Here is a 19,709-nt window from a genome sequence, read left to right on the forward strand (position 1 = left end):
ATGGTTTTCTAGATTTTCGATTACCTTTAACTGAATGTAGTGGAAAAGCAGAGTCATACGAGTGCTTAACTTTCTGCAAAAATAAATTGTAGGATAAATTCGGATCTTTCTCGTTGTATACATCTGTCCAATCAATATTTTCGACCAATGACCTAAATGCATTCAGTGCCCCATTATTAAAATTTCTTCTAAAAAATGGAGCACTGCGTGCATGACAGTTTTTACTTTTGGGGCGCGGAACGAAAACAAAGATTGGCAGATGATCACTAATATCGAAAGTGAGAATTCCTGAAAATACATCAGCGCTATCATGATTTGTTATGCACAAGTCAATTAAGCTTTCTGTATCTGGTGTTATTCTAGTGGCCCGGTTTATAGTGTTAGAACAATGAAATGACTCTATGACATCATTAAAACGTTGTGTTTGAGAATTGGATAATAATAAATTTATATTAAAATCACCAATCAGAACAACCGACAGACCTGTCATGGTAGCGTACTCAAGAATCTTGCTAACAGACAAACTAAATTCATGAAAATCACCAGAAGGGGGGCGATAGATAGCCGCAATCACGGTACTACAACATTTGACAGCAATTGACTCATAATCATCGTTAACGGCTGAAAATTCAGCGAGAACAAAGTAGTTCAGGTTATTTCTGATATAAAGTGAACAACCGCCTCCTCGACGACCTTTCCTGTAGACACTTTCACACTTGTATCCATCAAGAAAATTGACATCAGAAACCGACGAAAACCACGTCTCTGTAAATGCCAGAATGTCAAATTTATGGTCTAGTGCTTCCAGAGCTGTTTCTACTTCCATGACCTTACCACTCAAGCTTCTGCTATTTACATGAAAAATAGACAAATGATCACTCGGCTTTAAAGAATGACTCCGCAAGGTAGAATTGAAAATAGAGCTGTTATAATAGCTTATGCTAGATGATTCTTTCATCATAGAAAAAAAGAAAAAAAGTACGCGAACACAGAAAGACACGTCACAAACTGATCAGTAGCTTATTGTATCTTATCTAAGTCGGTTTGACATTCAATGCGGATCGCTCGCTCGCCCTGTGCCTTACGCACAAACATCTTTCCTTCTTTCTGCCAAACAAACTGATAGTGCTTTTCTTGCGCCCTAGCCCTCATTAGCCACAAAAGCTTCCTGTTTTCTGCCGTCAGATTATCCAAGAAATAGACATCCGATTTTGAAGACTTCAAATAGCCTTTCTTTGCCATCCATTCATTCCGTGTAGCGCACGATACAAAGCGAACGAGCACCGCTGGTTCTTTACCTGGCTTGGGCGGAAGCCTGTGCAAGCCGTCAATATTAGCTGGCGTGAGCTCGGCAAGGTTTAACTGTTTCGCCAGGTTATTCAGTTTACCGAGCAACTGTTCGCCTTGGCTATGGGGGATACCATGAATTTCCAAATTTTGACGGCGGCTATATTGCTCTAAGTAGTTGAGATGCTGTCGCAGCTTCTGAATTTCCAGAGGGTCATTGGCTGCTTCAGCCTTTTCAACTCTTTTCTTTAGAGCAGCTATTTCACATGATTGCTTCCTCATCTCGATGAGTACATCGTCATACTGCTCTGACAAGTGTTTAACAGATTGTTCCATATTTTGGACTGTGTCCTTCAGTTGCATTAGTTGATCTATTCTGCTTTTAATGGTGGGTATCTCCGACAACTTGCGATTTATTTCAGCCAGTATTTTTCCAGTGTCAGATGTCTGCTGCAGCTGCAACTTCCCGCTGCCGGCGTTCGCACGTGCAGCCAGAATAACACATGCTTGACATTTCCATGCTTTTTTTACTGCCTCGTCGCCTGTCTTAAAAGCAGACTTTGTTACTCCTGAGCATGGTCCAATGTGATAACCGTAGCTACATTCGGAGCACATTGGGCAACTACCGGGATCGGGAAGTGCCTCTTTGCACACTAAACACAAGGCAGAAGCTGCCATTCTCAGTACACACCCGAAATGTACAACACTTCAAATCACGCAGCTCCCACAAGCAAAGCAAAACGACGACAAAACGAAAAAGCGATTTTGTGGTGGTGGTAGGCGGCACAACAGAGAAGAAATGTTAAGGCTTTGTAACTAACCTGCAAGATAGAAGAAATCAGTCTCCCGAGCGTCCGCCCGCCACCACCACCGCTGAACAAATGCGATGGTATCTGATGCGCTTCGTTCTTTTACACAGCTCGATGACGTCACGAAGATTGCGAGGCCCACGTAATGTCAGCACTGTCAAAGTTCCAGAGCTGTCAAATCCGAAGAACTCGGAAACCCTGAGTTGCCTCTCCTCAGAGATGAAAAAACGATGTTTCCAGGTTGGCCTGTTCCTTTTGGGACAGCTCGGGGTCTGCACGAAGCGTGGGAGGTCCGTGTGGTTTCCTGCAAGATAGAAGAAATCAGTCTCCCGAGCGTCCGCCCGCCACCACCACCGCTGAACAAATGCGATGGTATCTGATGCGCTTCGTTCTTTTACACAGCTCGATGACGTCACGAAGATTGCGAGGCCCACGTAATGTCAGCACTGTCAAAGTTCCAGAGCTGTCAAATCCGAAGAACTCGGAAACCCTGAGTTGCCTCTCCTCAGAGATGAAAAAACGATGTTTCCAGGTTGGCCTGTTCCTTTTGGGACAGCTCGGGGTCTGCACGAAGCGTGGGAGGTCCGTGTGGTTTCCTGCAAGATAGAAGAAATCAGTCTCCCGAGCGTCCGCCCGCCACCACCACCGCTGAACAAATGCGATGGTATCTGATGCGCTTCGTTCTTTTACACAGCTCGATGACGTCACGAAGATTGCGAGGCCCACGTAATGTCAGCACTGTCAAAGTTCCAGAGCTGTCAAATCCGAAGAACTCGGAAACCCTGAGTTGCCTCTCCTCAGAGATGAAAAAACGATGTTTCCAGGTTGGCCTGTTCCTTTTGGGACAGCTCGGGGTCTGCACGAAGCGTGGGAGGTCCGTGTGGTTTCCTGCAAGATAGAAGAAATCAGTCTCCCGAGCGTCCGCCCGCCACCACCACCGCTGAACAAAAAAAAAAAAAAAAAAAAAAAAATAGAAATAATACTATGTATACTTGAAACCATTATGGCCATAATGTACTGTGGTGGGTTGCACGGTGTACATTAGATAGCATGGTGGAAAGGATGGTAGAGTGCCAGCAAAATAGTTGATATAGTAGGATACTAGGCCCACTATTGCGCCTGTACTTAAGAGCAGCGAGGGATTGGTCGGTGAGAAAAATGATGATGCACCATACCGTATCATGAAAACGTTAAAGAAGATTTTAGATTGGGCGCCTTCAGTAGCATGGTCTCAAGCACTCCATGTTGAGGCCGAGATGTAATTACCCCATCCATGTAGCAATGGGAGGTGCCCCTGTCAGTTTCTCTTAAACTTTTGAACCTCCTGCTATAATAGCGCTAACCATGTAACTCAACTGAACTATTTATTGAACTTGACTTGACTTGACTAGATGTGGCGTGGGAATACGTTGGTTTTGAAGCTGTACTACGAATCTCGGTGGCGTTGCCTGTATCGTTCAAAGTTTTAAGAAGAAGGCATATTTTATCGTCTTCAACTCTTAATTGAGGAGGGCAGCTTTTCGAACTTCTAGCTCAGGACACCCTTTGACAAAATGCTTAACAACGAGCACTAAGAAACAGCAGCATAAACTAGAGGCACATAGGTGCCCGCATATGTACCTTTTTTTCAGTGCTGGTTGGTCAAAATCCACCTATTGATAAGCCATAACTCTCCAGCCCACTGAAGATGTCATGGGAATTTCCCGAGCTACAACATGTTTTCTGCTCAGTTTCTGTTTCAGTGATGAGGCGTGGTTTTCGGCTCAAGTATAAATGTTAGCCTTTACATGACCATTTTTATAAAACACGTAAGCATGAATTGTTCGACGCAAACAAGCATATTTGAGAGCATGTAGAGAAATTTTATTTAAAATTATACCTAATGAAAATACCCTGAGGACCCTGTACACATGAAAGAGGAAGGAACAAAAGAGGTTAGTTATTAATTACAAAGTGTGACTCAATGAAATGTGATAGTGTGGTGAGCTGCATATTGCAAGAAATTCATGAAACAGCATGAACAGGGTAGTAAATAAATCACAAGGAGGGGCAGTTCAATGGTCTGACCCCTCCCCCCCCCTCACCACGAAAGTGATTGGTTGATACTGAAGTATTATAGACCTTCACATTGAACACCAGTTGCCAAAGTTGGCCTTTGTACACATCTCCCGAAAAATTTCCTGGGTATGCTCTTGAGCATAACAAGCAAGCAGCAGTCCAGACAAAACCTTGCTAAGCTAAGCAGGAAAATAAGTAAATTGAGAAATTTCATAGCACTTCACTTGTTTCGCTTCTCCGCATCGACCCTTTTCACAAAGAAAAGCAACCCTGTAATTATACAAAAGCTGTTGCTTTCTCAAAGTCCACTCAATACCATGTTGACTGCATTCGACATTGCCGTTGCATTTCACCTTCGCCAAACACGGAACATCAGAGTGCTTTCTGAGTGTGACCTACTTTTTCTGAAGTGCTTACAATTAAAGAAAATGTCAGGCACTTTGCGAAAAATATAATTAACGTGCTTTATGAAGGCAAGCAAGAAAAGGTTACCATTCGCTCGTGTAGATCGCAAACAATTACATCTGTGCTATATATATTCGTCTTGCAGGCAGTAAAATTAAAACTAGACACATACGCAGAGCGAAAGAATGTTTCGGTAGAACTTCCGGAATAATTAATATTTGACAGGTGGTTTGATGATGACCTGTTTGTTCTTACTCAGTGTATATAAATATCTAAAATAAAAAACAGGATTTTATACGTAGCTCACTAGGACATCACTGGGGCGTATGACAACTTTAGGCAGAATATTTTGTGTGGCATATTGAAGAAAGTGGGCATATGTGACGGCTGTATACATCTTTTGAGAAAAATATACCGAGAAAATACAGTTTTGACCGAATGAGAAAAATTAGGTAGCAATGACCCTTTGTTCCGGTTGTTATTCGTGCTGTAAATGGTGAGGATGGAAAAAGAGCTTGAAGGTAGAACCATTGTGTTTACTCTGTCACACAAACAGGCAGGCGCGATGGTTAAGAAGAAGCTTCCAGGTCTATATTATGCAGACGATATTGTCTTATTTGCGAACAGTCAAGACAAAATATAGCGGCTGGCAGATATAAGCGGAAGTGAAGGCGATGGTGTGTAACTAGGATTTAGTGCAACAAAATGTGAATTGATAGTATTCATTGATTACAAAAACCACGCAGTCTCAATACAGGCCAAATAAATAAAAAGAATAAGCGAGTACAAGTACCTCGGAGTATCGGTAAATGAGGAAGAATGACATATGGAGGTACAGGAAAAAAAACATCGGCAGGTAATCGGCTGGAGATCATGCGCTTGATCCCGGCTACGCGGCAGTCAAACTTCGAAGAGGCGAAATTCCGGCAGCCCGCGTGAGTGCCCATTAAAGACGTGATGAAACAATGGTGACCACTCCTTTCTTTTCCTCTTTTAACAAAACAAGTGCCAAGTAGTTCAACTCCTGATATTATTATTGCATTTGTATCTTTCTGTAAGCATCTATGTCACGGATGCGAGCATGTACAGAAACCATCAAATATAGTGATACAGCGAGGGCTAGATGGTTGCGGTACCTGCCCTGTTCCATAAACTTTAGCTTATCCTAGCATCCAGTGGTGATTGACTTGTCGGGTGCGCATCTCCAACGTCTTTTCAATCGTCGTCACTTTGGAGATGAATTCCTGGACAAGGCTCGGTGGGCTCAGCACCAGAACCTCGAACATCTCCTGCTTTGCTCCTCGCATGAGAGTCAGCGAACTTCGTCTTTGAGCTTTTCAAGGTTAGCATGGCGAAAATGTCCCGTCATTTCTTTCGTGAAGAGCACCACGTTCTCGTTTAGGAGCTGCGAACAAGTTTCAAGCAGCGCATCAGCTCGCTCCTTGTGGATGACGCTTGTAATTGTAGCGAGAAACCTGGTGCGTATTATGTACTGTATTGGGAGGGTTTCCTCTTGATTCTCGAACCAGGGAAAAGTGACGTCTTGCAAGGCAAAGAACGCATGGCGAAGCTAGTGTTCGCTGGTCCAGTCATTGAAATCTGCGACTCGGTCATATGCTTCAGCCAGCTTTCTGGGTCTTTATGCGTAGGAGGTTGAAGTTCCTTAGGTTGCCGGTGAAGGGTGGGTGCAGGGGGGACAAGACGGTCATTATCACTGTGGTCAAGGTCAGGGTCTTTGTCTTACAGGTAGTTTGAGGTAGAGACCCGTACTCTGTCTACGGCACTTCCTGCCGACGGCGGCTTTAGTTCTCAGCGTTGGTGTGAAAGTCCCCTTTAAGGTGTGGGCTTGGCTCACGACTTCAGGGGGGCGTTAGTTACATGATTCGGAAAGCACCTTCACCAGAGGAGACAGCGCCATGATAGGGACAAAGGGGGCCGACTGTAGGTCAACGATGAAACAGTTTATTCGTGCTGACCTTGCGGCCGGTCTACAAAAGGTCAGATTACAGCGATACACACTGGAACCGATAGTGGGGACCAGAGCATCGACTATCGATGAACTGACAAACGTCGAAGTGCGTCGGCACTTATAGATTGTTTTCCGCACCGGTGAACGGCGATACTACGTTTGAACACGTGATCTAATGGCCTTTTCTTTTCTACTTCTTCACCGTCGCCGATGGCCGGCCGACTCACCGCTGTCGTTGAAGGCCAGCAAACCGGACGCAGCACCACCAGTTTCTCTTTATTTGGTTTGTTTTTCTCTTAGGCATTACGCCATGTCTCCTTATGGCTGACAGAAATTATTAGCCTTCTCCCATTTTCAAGAATCACTACCAGCACTGTTTCTCGCCGTAGGCTTCAGGTCAACGTCCACCACACGCCATATCGCGGCATCGCCACCAAGGTAGAGTGTACTGGAAGTGTAGCCGAGGGGGAGGCCGTGAGGCTTTGGTGCGGTGGCGCCATTTATATTTTGCAATGACAATTTAGCTGCTGAAAACGGTCTATACATGTGCCGTCGAATGTTACAGTGTTATCACTGGTCACCGTGCTAGCTCTGGAATATTGCGGAGTGTTCGTGTCTTGCGCGCAATCTTAACAAAACGATCTCCAATAATGACAACACTTCTCGAACAATGAGACGCACTTTTTGCTGAGCATTCCCGACATGATTTGTGGGTGAAAACGGAATGAAATGGAAGTGAAAAAAAATAAACGCGCATGGCAATATCCAGCATAATCACTTTCTCGACCAATGCGACAGACTAGTAGTACAACCACTAAATGCAATGAAGAGCCGTCAGCTCGGAGCTGGCTATTGATCGATCCTTTGGAATTCTTAACAATGGTTGAATTCGCACAATCCACTCTGGTACATCCTATCGCCCCGTTAGCTCTTGAAAAAAAACGACACACAGATTCACAACAATATTAAGCGAAATTGCACTTCTACATCAGCATTTTTGAAGGCATTTCGAGTTTGCCATTTATTGTGCAGGCCCAAGAGCATAATTACACCGTAAGATACACCAGCCTTATTTTTTAACAGGAAGAAAATAGATGCCATATGTAGGTAACAGTAATTCTTTTCTTAAGTTGTCGGCAATATCTCCCAGGAAAACACCCCGCTCCAGCAGTCCATAAGCACGCGTTCAATTTTATCTGGTTTATTGCTCAAGTAACAATTTTAGCCCCATAGGATGAATAATCTTCAATCCTCCAACAATGTTTTACCTCGTAAGGTTCTACTGTGTAATTTAAAGAAAGACGTTTTGACATCTATCTCTACAAGCAATCTTTTAGCACGTTTAAAAGCATCCTGTCTTGGGTGTGCATAGTATAATTGGTGGTACCATACTACAGGCAATAAATCATCTTCGAGATCTTGGCATATTTTTACATGCGACTTCAGTCAGGTACTCTAACGTAAATCTCACTGATACGAAGTCGAGGGTTAAACGCCTTCCTCTAGATACCTCTATATTGGTCCTTACACAATCCCTGAAGAAACTAGCGAGCATGTACGCTACAGACGTCCAAGGAATCACTGTCTGCGTCACAGAAGGGCGCGAAAAAGACGAGAAATTAGAGGAGGGAATATTGCGCTCTTTATTGTGCATTTTGAAAAGCTGGTGATGGGGCATTTAAAGGCTGACTAGAAGTGACAAGACGACAAGCGCACACAGTAGTACCTACTTTGTGTATGTCAATCCCGAGTCATGCGCCCAGTACTACTAAGACAAATTACATTCCGTGAGCCTCATGAATGAGCTTTGATGACAAATATTGACCTATATGGGAATCTGCAGAATACTGTGAAAAAAGGTATTCTACTAATGAATAGCTCATTGTGATCTTCTGTTACGAATTATACTGGACGCATTTTTCACCAATTCCGGCTCATTATATAAAACCTATAAAAGTCAGGTACCTATGGTCTTCAACGATGAACTCTCGGCCGAGTTGGAAATACTTTTAAGATGTTAAACATGGCAGATTCACTTTAAACGGCCGTTTTTGAATGCGACTGCCCATGCGATGTGGTAAGCGCAAATTTGTAACTGAAAAACACATTTCGACCGGATTTACTACCACTGATTTAGCTGCAAGCGTCATCACTGTATTCGCCTAGCACATATAAAATCTCGTTGTTCTGTCGACATGCAACACTACACTTTTACGTTGAAAATGTTGACGTACTAACGCAAGACTTTTCTTTCACTCATTTTCTTTCGTTTCACTAGACTGCACCCGATGCTTCTGGTTCTATAGCACTTCGAAACTGGAGATGCTGCGCACGTCAGCTGACGAATAAGCCCACATCCCTATTGGCATATCATACTGACTCGCCTTTCTCGTTGATCATGCGGTAGATGATCATCGTGAAGACGACGATTAGGATGAGTGAGCAGACCAGGGTGACGACCAGTCGCGCCCTCCGCTCCCTAGAAAAGGCAGAATGCCCACAACCATTACAAACATAAACATGAACATAGGCTTGCACAGAGTTGCTTCTTGAGAGTTGCACTTGAGGGGACAAGTGCAAACATTTGCAGCCACCCCCCACCCCCCCACTCCGAGTGGAGTCTGAGTCACATGCTTCGAAATGAATTTAAAAAAAAAGGAGATGAAGTGACGGCGTGCTTCTTACATTGGCTTTCCCTTCGGCCCGTGGCTGTTCGGGAGTTCAAGAGATAATTAAACAGTTCTCGTAATTTAGCACGCGTGGCCTCACAACCGTCATTATAGTTGAAAGCCTGCGTCACCATAAATGTTCTCGTGCAAAAATGACGGGGCAGGTTCAACTGGGTAACGGTGGCCCACATACCGCACCACCTTTGAGGTAAATAGTGTGTGTGTGTGGGGGGGGGGGGGGGGGCACATGCCTAAAGTTACTTTTGACTTCCATTGCGTTCTTTTAGAAAATTTCGCATTTCATATCATCCGGTAAACATAGCCCCCGTGTATTCCATTGACTCGTACGCGGAGTTTAACGTCCCAAAGTCCCCATAAGATTTTGAGAAACGCCGTAGTGGAGGGCTCCAGAAATTTCGACCACCTGGTGTTCTTTACCGTGCACCCAAATCTGAGCACACGAGCCTACAGCCCTTTAGCCTCCATCGAAAATGCAGCCGCCGCAGCCAGGATTCAATACCACCACCTGCGGGTCAGCAGCCGAGTACCTCATCCACTAGACCACCGCAGCGGGCCCCCCCACGCCTTCCCAAGCTTGCTATTGACAGGTAAAAAAAACCACTTCACTTGAGAGCTCTTCCGGCTAACTTTTGTTCCTTTGTAAATTAATTAATCTGAGCGACGCATGTTTGCTAATGCATCGCGAAATACTGTCTGACGCTGAAAGCAAGAATAAAAGTACCTTATATTACTGAAGAGAACTTTTTCGTGGCATTAAGATTTTAATGACGGCAAAATGCTAGAAGCATGTATACTGTGTGGTATGAGTTGCCGTCCAAGAACACGGGATGGTAGAAATTCTCTCAGACCTTCGCTGCGGCATCAATCATAATTATGCCATGCTCTTGGTTGGGATGTAACGCTTCGGATATTATTATTACTAACAATAGTAATATTAATAATAATAACAATGATAGTACAATATTGATAGCAGTAAAATATTACTATTATTAACAATGCTTTTTATTGTTTTATCATTTTATTAACTGTTACCATATTATTATTATTATTATTATTATTATTATTATTATTATTATTATTATTATTATTATTATTATTATTATTATTATTATTATTATTATTATTATTATTATTATTGCAAGACAGTATCAGCAAACGTTGCGGTCGCGACGGCAATTACTAGGCTGAATCGACTTATGAACGCTTCGAACGAAGAAGGCATTCACCGTGAAGATGATTATATACAGATGAAGAAGATGAATGTTAATTCTGGTGAATGTGCTCTTACATTATTATTATGGTATACCTATTCATCTATACGAGCTAGTGCTGGGGTCGAAAGTAACGTCTAACGCAGACATATTCATGGTATAACTGTCGTTCAAGCGCACAAATAAACAGAAAGGAAGAGAGGATAAGCGTTTGTCCTGTCATCCTTTCTGTTTATGCGTGCGCTTGAACGACAAATATACCTTGCATATCTAACTGACCCAACTTTCGATTATGTTGCAGACATATTATACCAAAATGTACATGGTCTGCCCACTAAGACAAACTAGTTTCCGCTAAGATTCTTTCACCCTAATTTCCTATGACTGCTGCTTATGAAATCCAGCTTGGCCCTGAAATTCGCTCATGTGACTTTTCTCCCCGCCTTTCACCACCATACCTATTGACTGAGTCTTAGTGCAATAAAAAAAAAGAGGCCCGGCGTGATGATTGCCATGGACACTGCACTGAAATCTGTTAGTCGGAAACACCTGGGGTCCTTCAAAAAATTGATCTGGTTACAGATCAGCCTGAGGGCCGGCGAGATTTCTAGAATCGATGTTTTCATTTACCACACAGCAATTATACTGTCTTGTTTCATGATGTCATCTTCCATTAAACCTATTGCATTTCCTAATAGTGTGAACAAAACTATTGTTCTCGGGGACTTCAATGCGCCTGGAATTGTCTGGAGCACGCTAACCTTTTCACATTATAATCTTTTCATTATAAAGAGTGCGGCATCCTCTTAGATTTTCTGACGTTCATTTACCTACTGCGAAATAACGCACTCCTCAATTGAAGAATCAACGTTTAGGCATCTGTCTTTCAAACTAGTGCCTTCTCTATCTTTTCAATGCCAGCCAGATGCACCCAATCTCGCCATTACCCACCTTCTTTTTTAGCTTTTAGAGGCGAAACTTCTTATAGAGAGGTGAGATCTGGCTAGTTGTCGAGCATCGTTCGTCGACGACCGTCAACCATCTTCTGTAACTAGTAGCGTCTCCCCTCTCATACAACAGATGGCACCATTCCTTAGAGGTGCATGTAAAATGCAGTTGGGCTACGATATGCTAGATGGCGCTATAAGCATTCCATTTATCGTCTCGTTTCAAAGAGGTGCTATACCATAGACATGCGTTCATTATGGCGGTTCGGAGAAGGTAGGCTAGATAGAGTTGGTGATGCTGCTGCTCTATATTGGCTGCTGCGCGGGGCTCTGTTGGCGCACCCGTCATCTCTCATTCCCCCTGGATTTTGGACGCACGAATGCACCTGTTGGATCATGCTGCTTGGCGGGCCATGGACAACGAGAAGCACTGGGTGCGGAACGCCACTGCGTCTCATGCTCGTCCATAGGGTCCTCAGGTGCGGACGGAAGGATGCATGGATGGACGCAAGGACGGACGGAAAAGCCGATGGACAGAAGCATGGATGAACAGATGGTAGAGTGGACACACGGATGGGAGTATGGACGCAAGCATGGACTGACTAACGCATGGACGAACGCACAGGTGCTTCCATGGATATGCTGTAGTTTTTTCTATTCTCGTCTATTCTGATCTTCGAGCGTATTTCAGGCCATGGAAGAGAGAATTCATGTGGTGGTTAATCACTATAGAATCTATATGAACTATTTTTTTTCAGTTCTGCACACTGTTTGTCTTTAAAGTAACAGATAATATTCAGTGCTTTATTTAGGTTGACCAGGAACAACTGTGTGGTCATTGTGCAGGCATACACAAAAATAAAAGAATAATAGTAAACAATACAACTCAGTGTACTAAAAATTCAAATAAATATCCTAAACATACAGACAAAACATATCAGCGCAAAATGTAAACAATGAGAAAAATTTAGAATCATGCAACGACAGTGAAGAATAAAGAGGAATATACACTGCTATGTAGAATCCTTACTGAAAAACGGAAGAGGGAAGATTCTGTACATTATGCAAAACGTTCTCAAGACGGTGCAAAGCCAAGATGAAAAGAATTACCGTGGACTGTGAAAAAAAAGTCAAGATAAAGAGAGTTACTTTGTATTCTGTGAGCAGTATTGTGTTGAAAAAATTTGGCAGGTACACGAAATTGTCGATTCTCTCTGGTTTACTGCCCCGACGCTATGGTCTAGTGGCTAAGGTTGTTGACCCGCAGGTCGCGGGTTCGAATCCCGGCTGTGGCGGCTGCATTTCCAAAGGTGGCGAAAATGATGTAGGCCCATGGGCTGACATTTGGGTGCACGTTAAAGAGCCCTAGATGGTCGAAATTTCCGGAGCGCTCCACTACGGCGTCTCTCATTATCATTTGGTGGTTTTGGGATGTTAACCCGCACATATCAATCTCTCTGGTTTACTACGCGGAATCGGAAAATTTACACAACTAAAATGCATAGGGCAGGATTTCACACTGTGGTCTATTTTGTAACAAAATAAGAGGTCATCGCGTTTTAGTCAGCAGGAAAGTGAAGGCAATCATAATAATATGGCAGTGCTAGAACAAGATCCAGAATCATTTTTAGCAAAATGATTTCTAGCAATTGAGCAAAGTGTTGCAAATTCTTATCAAATATTTCTGGACTCGCTCAAAGGCGTCAATCGCAGATTTAGCGATGTCATTGCAGATCACAGATGCATACTTCAGTTGAGGAAGACATATTGTGGTGTACAATTTCTGCGAGGATGTAGTAGAACTGAATTTTCGGGAAATTCTGCAAACACAACCAAGAGAATGAAGGCTTCGCATGGATGTACGTTTATTGTCAGCAGAAAAATTGAGCATGCTATTGAAAAGAACGCCAAGATCACTAAGCTCATGAACCTCACAAAACGACACGGTATTCTCAGACTATCAAAATGACACGACGGATGTTTTGCGAATTATACTTATCAAGTTGGTGTTTGAGGTATTCAGAGAAAGTTTATTGTCAAAACAGTCAGAGAAAGAACGCTACTGTGACTGCAGCAAGAGACAGTCGTTAAAGGAATTAGTTTCCTTAACTATGATGTCATCGGCATACAACAGAAAAGAATAACGAATACTAAATAAACGTCATTAACGTGAATAAACATAAGAGTGGGCGTAATACCGACCATTCAAGGACTTCACTAGGAACTGTACAAGGAAGCCGTTTGTCCATTTATGGCAACATACCATGACTGATTAAGCAGATAGCTGTGCAAGAGTCAACATCACAATTTGCAAGTTTAATAAAAAAGACAGTAAGTGGCTGACTACAGCAAAAGCCTTGCACAGGTCACAGTATACTACGTCAACCTGTCCTCTCGGAGAAATAGGTGGGGCGATTCACGTCATGAATCTAGCGAGATTTGTGTTCGTTGGGCGGCCAAGGAAAAAGCCGTGTTTAATAGTGTCCTAACAGCTTGCCCAAGTTTTCATATTTTATGATTAGTGATCAATTAATTTTTCACGCTGACATAAAATACGCTGTGAAGAGCCAGCCTAAAGATCGTCGATGTGGCACACAGTAGAGAAAGTGGGGGATAATTAGAAACATCTGTTTTGTAGCCCGACCTAAATACTAAAAAAACCACGTGCAGTTTTCCGTTTCCTGTGGATTCTGGAAGCATTCGGAAAGTTGTTAAGTAATGCAGCCAATTTTAGGGTAATTATACTACCATAAGCCTTTAGTATGGTGGAAGGCGTGCCATGTGGGTCACAAGATAAGGACGGTTCTAAGGGTCTAATGAGGTTTTCATCCAGCCACAGACACCTAGATGTGCCAATTGCCTTTGACTATTGTTGTATTATCTGAGTCCCAGAATATGAGGCCTTATAAACGGATGGAAAATGGGTGACGAAACAAGCAGCGACAAAATCACTTCTACACCGTCCAAGTCCAGTAGCACGAAACACTGCTCACTTTCGCTTGATCGTTTGCGCACATGCTTCTGAAACTCAGCTGGCCTGTCAGAAGCGCTTCTTGTCTAATAATTCAATATATGTTCTGCAGTCCCGTTCATTTAGAGAGAGTTTAAAAAAACTGAAGTTCTACTCGCTAATAATAATAATAATAATAATAATAATAATAATAATAATAATAATAATAATAATAATAATAATAATAATAATAATAATAATAATAATAATAATGGGGGCATTCAGTATAGTATAGCGCGGAAGACTGGCTCGAAGATTACTAACGTGTCGGCTCTTCCAATCGGTGCGATAACACCTACAAACTCGGTCACGTCTCATTCTACCTTATAGATGTGGCGAAAACGTGCTTCTTCAACCACCTCATCGACATCCCCCACTAGCCAGCATTCAAAAATAAGCTTTGCTACGTGTTTGGCACACCGGCTGTTCGTTCGGCTCTCGGAAAGAAAGCTCGCGCGGCTCGGAAACAACCCATCGGGCAGTCGTATACGTCCTACATCAAGGTTGCTTTTGCAGTTTGCCGACGGGTTAATACATCAATGACAGTCAGACAAGGTACACCAGCTTCTTAAGAGAAGTGCAGCTGTCGCATTCAGTACCCTTGTCATCCAGAATCTGACTACCATTGCTGAAGTTGCGACAACCTGTCAGCACCTCGACGAGTCGAACGCAGCCTGTATTACGGTGGATCCAAACGTACGAGACAGTATAAGGGCGATCATACGCGAACAATTACAATCAATAGGATTCTCACCTCCTTGAGTGTGTCCCCTTCAGTGTTCTTCAACGCCATTTTGGGATGGTATTAGAGGGGAGCTCAGGTCCATGGCCCACATGGCCTACCTGCAACCCGCTGCCTCTCGCGCTCTCCCAGCATACTCGCATGGCACCGCCACGTCATCAGGCACCATCCAGTCGACGTCGCTGCCACGAACGTACGCCTTGGTTGCGGCCACTCCTCCAACGAGCTTTTCAATCACCACCGCATGAGCACTCATTTGTCCATCCCACTGCTCTCTTTCCCGGGGCAGTTAACGCCAGCTCCTACCCTCCTGGGCGATCGACTCGCCCTACGTGCTGATATTGCGACTATCATGGTCACATTTCACGTTTTTGCCGCAAGCACCAGCAAGACGAGCATTCGGAGTGCGACAAGCGCGAACGGGAATTTCTCCGAGAGGCCTTGTACCGAATCCGCCCCTATTTCTCACCTCCGAATCTCCGACAGCATCGGGTTAACTGCGCAGCAGTCATCGATTAACCCGACGCCGTTCACCATCGCCCTACCGTCGCTCCTCGTCTGCGCTTCAGCCTGCATCCCTCTACTCTGTCCTTCATCCGGGAAACTAGGTTATGCAGTTTTTGGAGGACAAACTACATTCCGACACAGGACTTAAAACTCTCCAGCGTGCCCTTATAATATAGTTTCAGTAAACGTCAAGGAAGTGCACATTGATGCCTTGATGCACACTAGGGCTACGTTTTTTTTTCATTATTCGTGCTGATTTATGCACCCGTCTTTGAAAAGTCACGACGCCTTGTGATGAGCCAAAACTGGTTACCGCCCAGGGATCAACGATTCGCCCTTCCGACATCTACACTGCCCTTGTGCTAATCAACGACATTCTTCACCATAGAAAATTTCTTGTGCTATCCTCATGTCCGACCAACTCATTTAAGGCTGGGGCTTCAGCTAGTTGTTGTGCACGTGTCGTCCATCTTACTTACAAAAACCACTTGCTCAGCTACGAATCCTACAAGCCACTCCAACACATCGCTGCTGCAGCCATCACGCTACCACCACATGAATAGCTATTTGTTTCAGTTTAGTCCAACAACGTCGAATTTGGTGACATTTCGGTCACCCTGTCACCCCGTTGCCCTAAAAAAACATATCTCTCGCATCAGCTGTGGCTCGCTCCAACAATGCACCACCTGTCTTCGCTGCTACAAAAACTAAACCAGATAAAATTTCATTACTGTGCGCCACTACTGTCGCCTGCGTTGCCAATCTGGAGCCTTGGTGCGTCGTTGCTCTTACCCCTGTCTCCTTTAGAGGCGATTCTGCTGATCTTGCTACTCCCTCGGCCCTTACAGCAGCCATCAGCAGAGACTTGACAGACTTGACAGAAGAAGACAGACACTTGACAGAAGAAGCAGCTGTTGCTTGATTCGTTGGCAAACGTACACACGTTTTTGACGCCTATTCATCCACCTACGGCCAAATTTCTGCTGCAGCACATTTTATTCAGACCGACGGAATATCCATTGCGAACCGCCGTCCGTACCGCGCCTCTCAAGCCGAATGAAATGTCATTAAGGAAACCGTATACGATATGCTGCAACGACAGATAGCCCGACCCTCAACCAGTCCTCGGTTGCCTCGCATCGTTCTTTTGTGCAATAAAGAGGTAAAGTACGTTTTTGCGTGCATTGCCAGCCACTCAATAAGATCACTAGAAAGGACGGATACTTCATGCCTCGCATCGACGACACCCTCAATTCCTTAGAAGGTACCTCATTCTTTTCGAGCATCGACTTGTGTTCCGGCTATTGGCAAATCCCCATGCACGAAGATGATAAAGAAAAAACTGCGTTTGCAACCACAGATGGCGTATATGAATTAAATGTAATGTCTCTCGGACTATGCAATGCGCCCGCAACTTTGAGCGATTGATTGACAGCGTGCTGCTAGGCCTGAAATGGAACCCTTGCCTATATTGCCTAAATGGATTTGTTGTTTTTTCATCGACGTTTGCTCAACATATGCAAAGCTTGAACGAGGTCCTGACTTGTCTTGCTGGTGCTGGTCTTCAAATTAACACCAAGAAGCCGATCTATCAGGGCCTCGATTATGTCGTGAGCAACGACGGAATTCGTACTAACCCTGATAAAACTGCTGCGCTGCTTTGCTTCCCTCACCCTGACAAGCCGAAATATGTGCAAAGTTTCCTCTGCCTTGCTCATTACTTTCGGCGATTGATACGAAACTTTGCCTCCATAGCCGCACCACGCAATAAGCTACTTGGTTCTGGCATGCGCCTTGAGTGGCCTCAAAAATGTGAATAGGCTTTTCACATGTTGAAGAATGCCCTCACGACCGACCCTGTACTTTCCCATTTTCCCGATGACGCACCAACCATTCTGCACACAGACGCCAGTGACCGTGGTTTAGGAGCCGTGCTTCTGCATCGCGACAAATCTTTGCGAGGGTGAGTCGTTGCATACGCCAGCCGTGTACTCTCCGCAGCCGAGAAGAACAACGCGATCACGGAGCAGGAATGCATCATCATCATTTCGTCAGCGCAGACATTTCGTCCCTATCTACACGGCCGCCAATTCACCATTTTGACCAACCACCACGCATTATGTTGGCTTTTGATACTCAAGAACTTGTCGGGGCACCTCAGCCACTGGATTCTACGCCTCCAAGAGTATGATTTCTACAATAAATGCAAGTCTGGCTGAAAGTATAGTGACGTTGACGCTCTTTCCCTCTGCCCACTACTACCGGCCCCACTGGGCGTTTCCGCCACCACTTTGGAAACACGCGTTCGGAGTCTACCTCTACGGCGGTTCCCTCTCTCGCTTCTATAGACCAGCTGCCTTCGGACGACGACCCCAATTTTACTTCTCGACAGCTGGCTGACCCATGCTGTCGGCGTATTAGAGGCTACCTCAATGGCAATTCCCGTCCGCCTAACGCGAGGCTCCATGGCCAACTCTCCCAATTTAAGCTGGATTCCTCAGTGCTGCACCACTAAAAGTACCATCCTGGCGGGCAGCGCCGGGTTGCAGTTCTAAACCAATCACTTCAGTCTGAGGTCCTCAGAGCATTTGATGAAGATTGCACTGCTGGTCACCTTGCATACCATAAAACATACGATCACCTTTAAAGTCAATTTATTTGACTAGGCATTACCACTAGTGTCGCTCGGTCATCGGGTCCTCTACTACTTGCCAATGTTGAAAACTACCAACTTCTGCTTCCGCCGGTGCGCTGCAGCTTCTTTCGTTCCCCGCCACAACATATGAAGTTGTAGGCGTAATCTTTATGGCCCCCTTCCAGTCAGTGCTGCTGGAAATTGGTAAATAGTAACAGCCGTTGACCATTTGACACGCTACACCGAGACGGCATCCGTCACTACTGGTTAGATTTTTTTAAGGTAAACAGCGCAAAAAAAGAACGAAGACAGAGAAGTACGAAGAGACAGAAAGAGCGCCCGTCCTACTTTTTCCTACTTCTGTCTTCGTTTTTTGCGCTGTTTACCTTAAAAAATGAATGGTTACCAACTTGCCGTATTTTCAATACTACTGGTTCAGCTTTTAAAATTGCCGATTTTATCCTCCGAGCCAATATACTGAGCCATGGTGCTCGATGTATGCTACTCAGTGACCATGAAAAAGCTTTCCTTCGCATTTATAGAAACAACTTCTTGACGCCTCCGGCATAACTCACAATACCGCCTCTTGTTATCATCCTGTGACTAACGACCTCACTGAGCAATTCCTCCACACTCTTGCTGATATGATCGCCGTCTCTGTCCAACCAGAGCACAAGAACTGGGACGTACTTTTATCATTCGTTACTTTTTCCTACAATACGGCCATTCAGTGGGCAGCCGACTACTCACCATTTTACTTAGTTTACGGATGCTCCTCGACCTCTTTTCTAGATATTTCTTTCTTTACCTGCAACGCGAATGTGTCTCCAACCTCTTGAGGGGAATACGTTTCATAACTCACCCACAAGTCGCTAACGTGCTCGTATAAATACTGAAGCCAGACCGCAAGAAAGAAAGATAGTTTATGATGAATCACATCGTGCTGTATCCTTTCAACCTGGAAACGAAGTGCTCCTATTGACGCGTACCCGCACACTTGGTTTGTGCGATAAATTTCAGCCATGGTGTATCAGGCTGTACACAGTTCTCGAAGAGACTTTACCAGTGAATTATCGCGTGACGCCGCTTTTAGCCCCAGCAGATTGCTGTTATTGAACTACTGAGGTCGTCCATGACTTCCGCATCAAGCCTTCGTGCGATGTTCTTTGTCCCCTTGACTTGCTGCGGCCAGGCTGGACGCTTTCTTGTAAGGGAAATCAGTGTGATCATTTAGTATACCCGTTCTTTTCATCTGCACATTATCCACATCGTGTGTTGCTCATGCAGCCTCAACCTTGTCATGTAGGATTTTTGTTCGGTCATCGTAGCTGTTGGTTCCTCAGGCTTAATAAAGGTCTTCCAAATTAAGACTTCATGATATAATATTATTACTATTATTATAATATTACCAACAGTAAAAATATTAACAATATTAATAT

At 44.3% G+C, this 19,709-nt stretch overlaps 1 protein-coding gene and 1 long non-coding RNA gene across 2 annotated transcripts in view; both read right to left on the reverse strand.

Moving 5' to 3' along the window:
* Positions 1–1,375: 1,375 nt before the first annotated feature.
* On the reverse strand, positions 1,376–3,036 carry LOC142818070 (uncharacterized). Its single transcript, XR_012895537.1, has 2 exons — positions 2,787–3,036; positions 1,376–2,692 (listed from the first exon to the last, which is right to left on the reverse strand). It is a non-coding gene; the product is annotated as an uncharacterized LOC142818070 (long non-coding RNA).
* Positions 3,037–5,719: 2,683 nt separating this feature from the next.
* Positions 5,720–19,709, reverse strand: part of LOC142817617 (uncharacterized) — a 136,564-nt gene continuing 122,574 nt past the window's right edge. The window contains exons 5-6 of the mRNA XM_075894672.1: positions 8,913–9,007; positions 5,720–5,856 (exon numbers count right to left, since the gene is read on the reverse strand). Of these exons, the coding sequence (XP_075750787.1) occupies positions 5,720–5,856; positions 8,913–9,007 (232 nt within the window). The remainder of the gene's footprint in view (positions 5,857–8,912; positions 9,008–19,709) is intronic.

Source organism: Rhipicephalus microplus, chromosome 5 (assembly GCF_043290135.1).
Source record: "Rhipicephalus microplus isolate Deutch F79 chromosome 5, USDA_Rmic, whole genome shotgun sequence".
Lineage (NCBI taxonomy): Eukaryota > Metazoa > Arthropoda > Arachnida > Ixodida > Ixodidae > Rhipicephalus > Rhipicephalus microplus.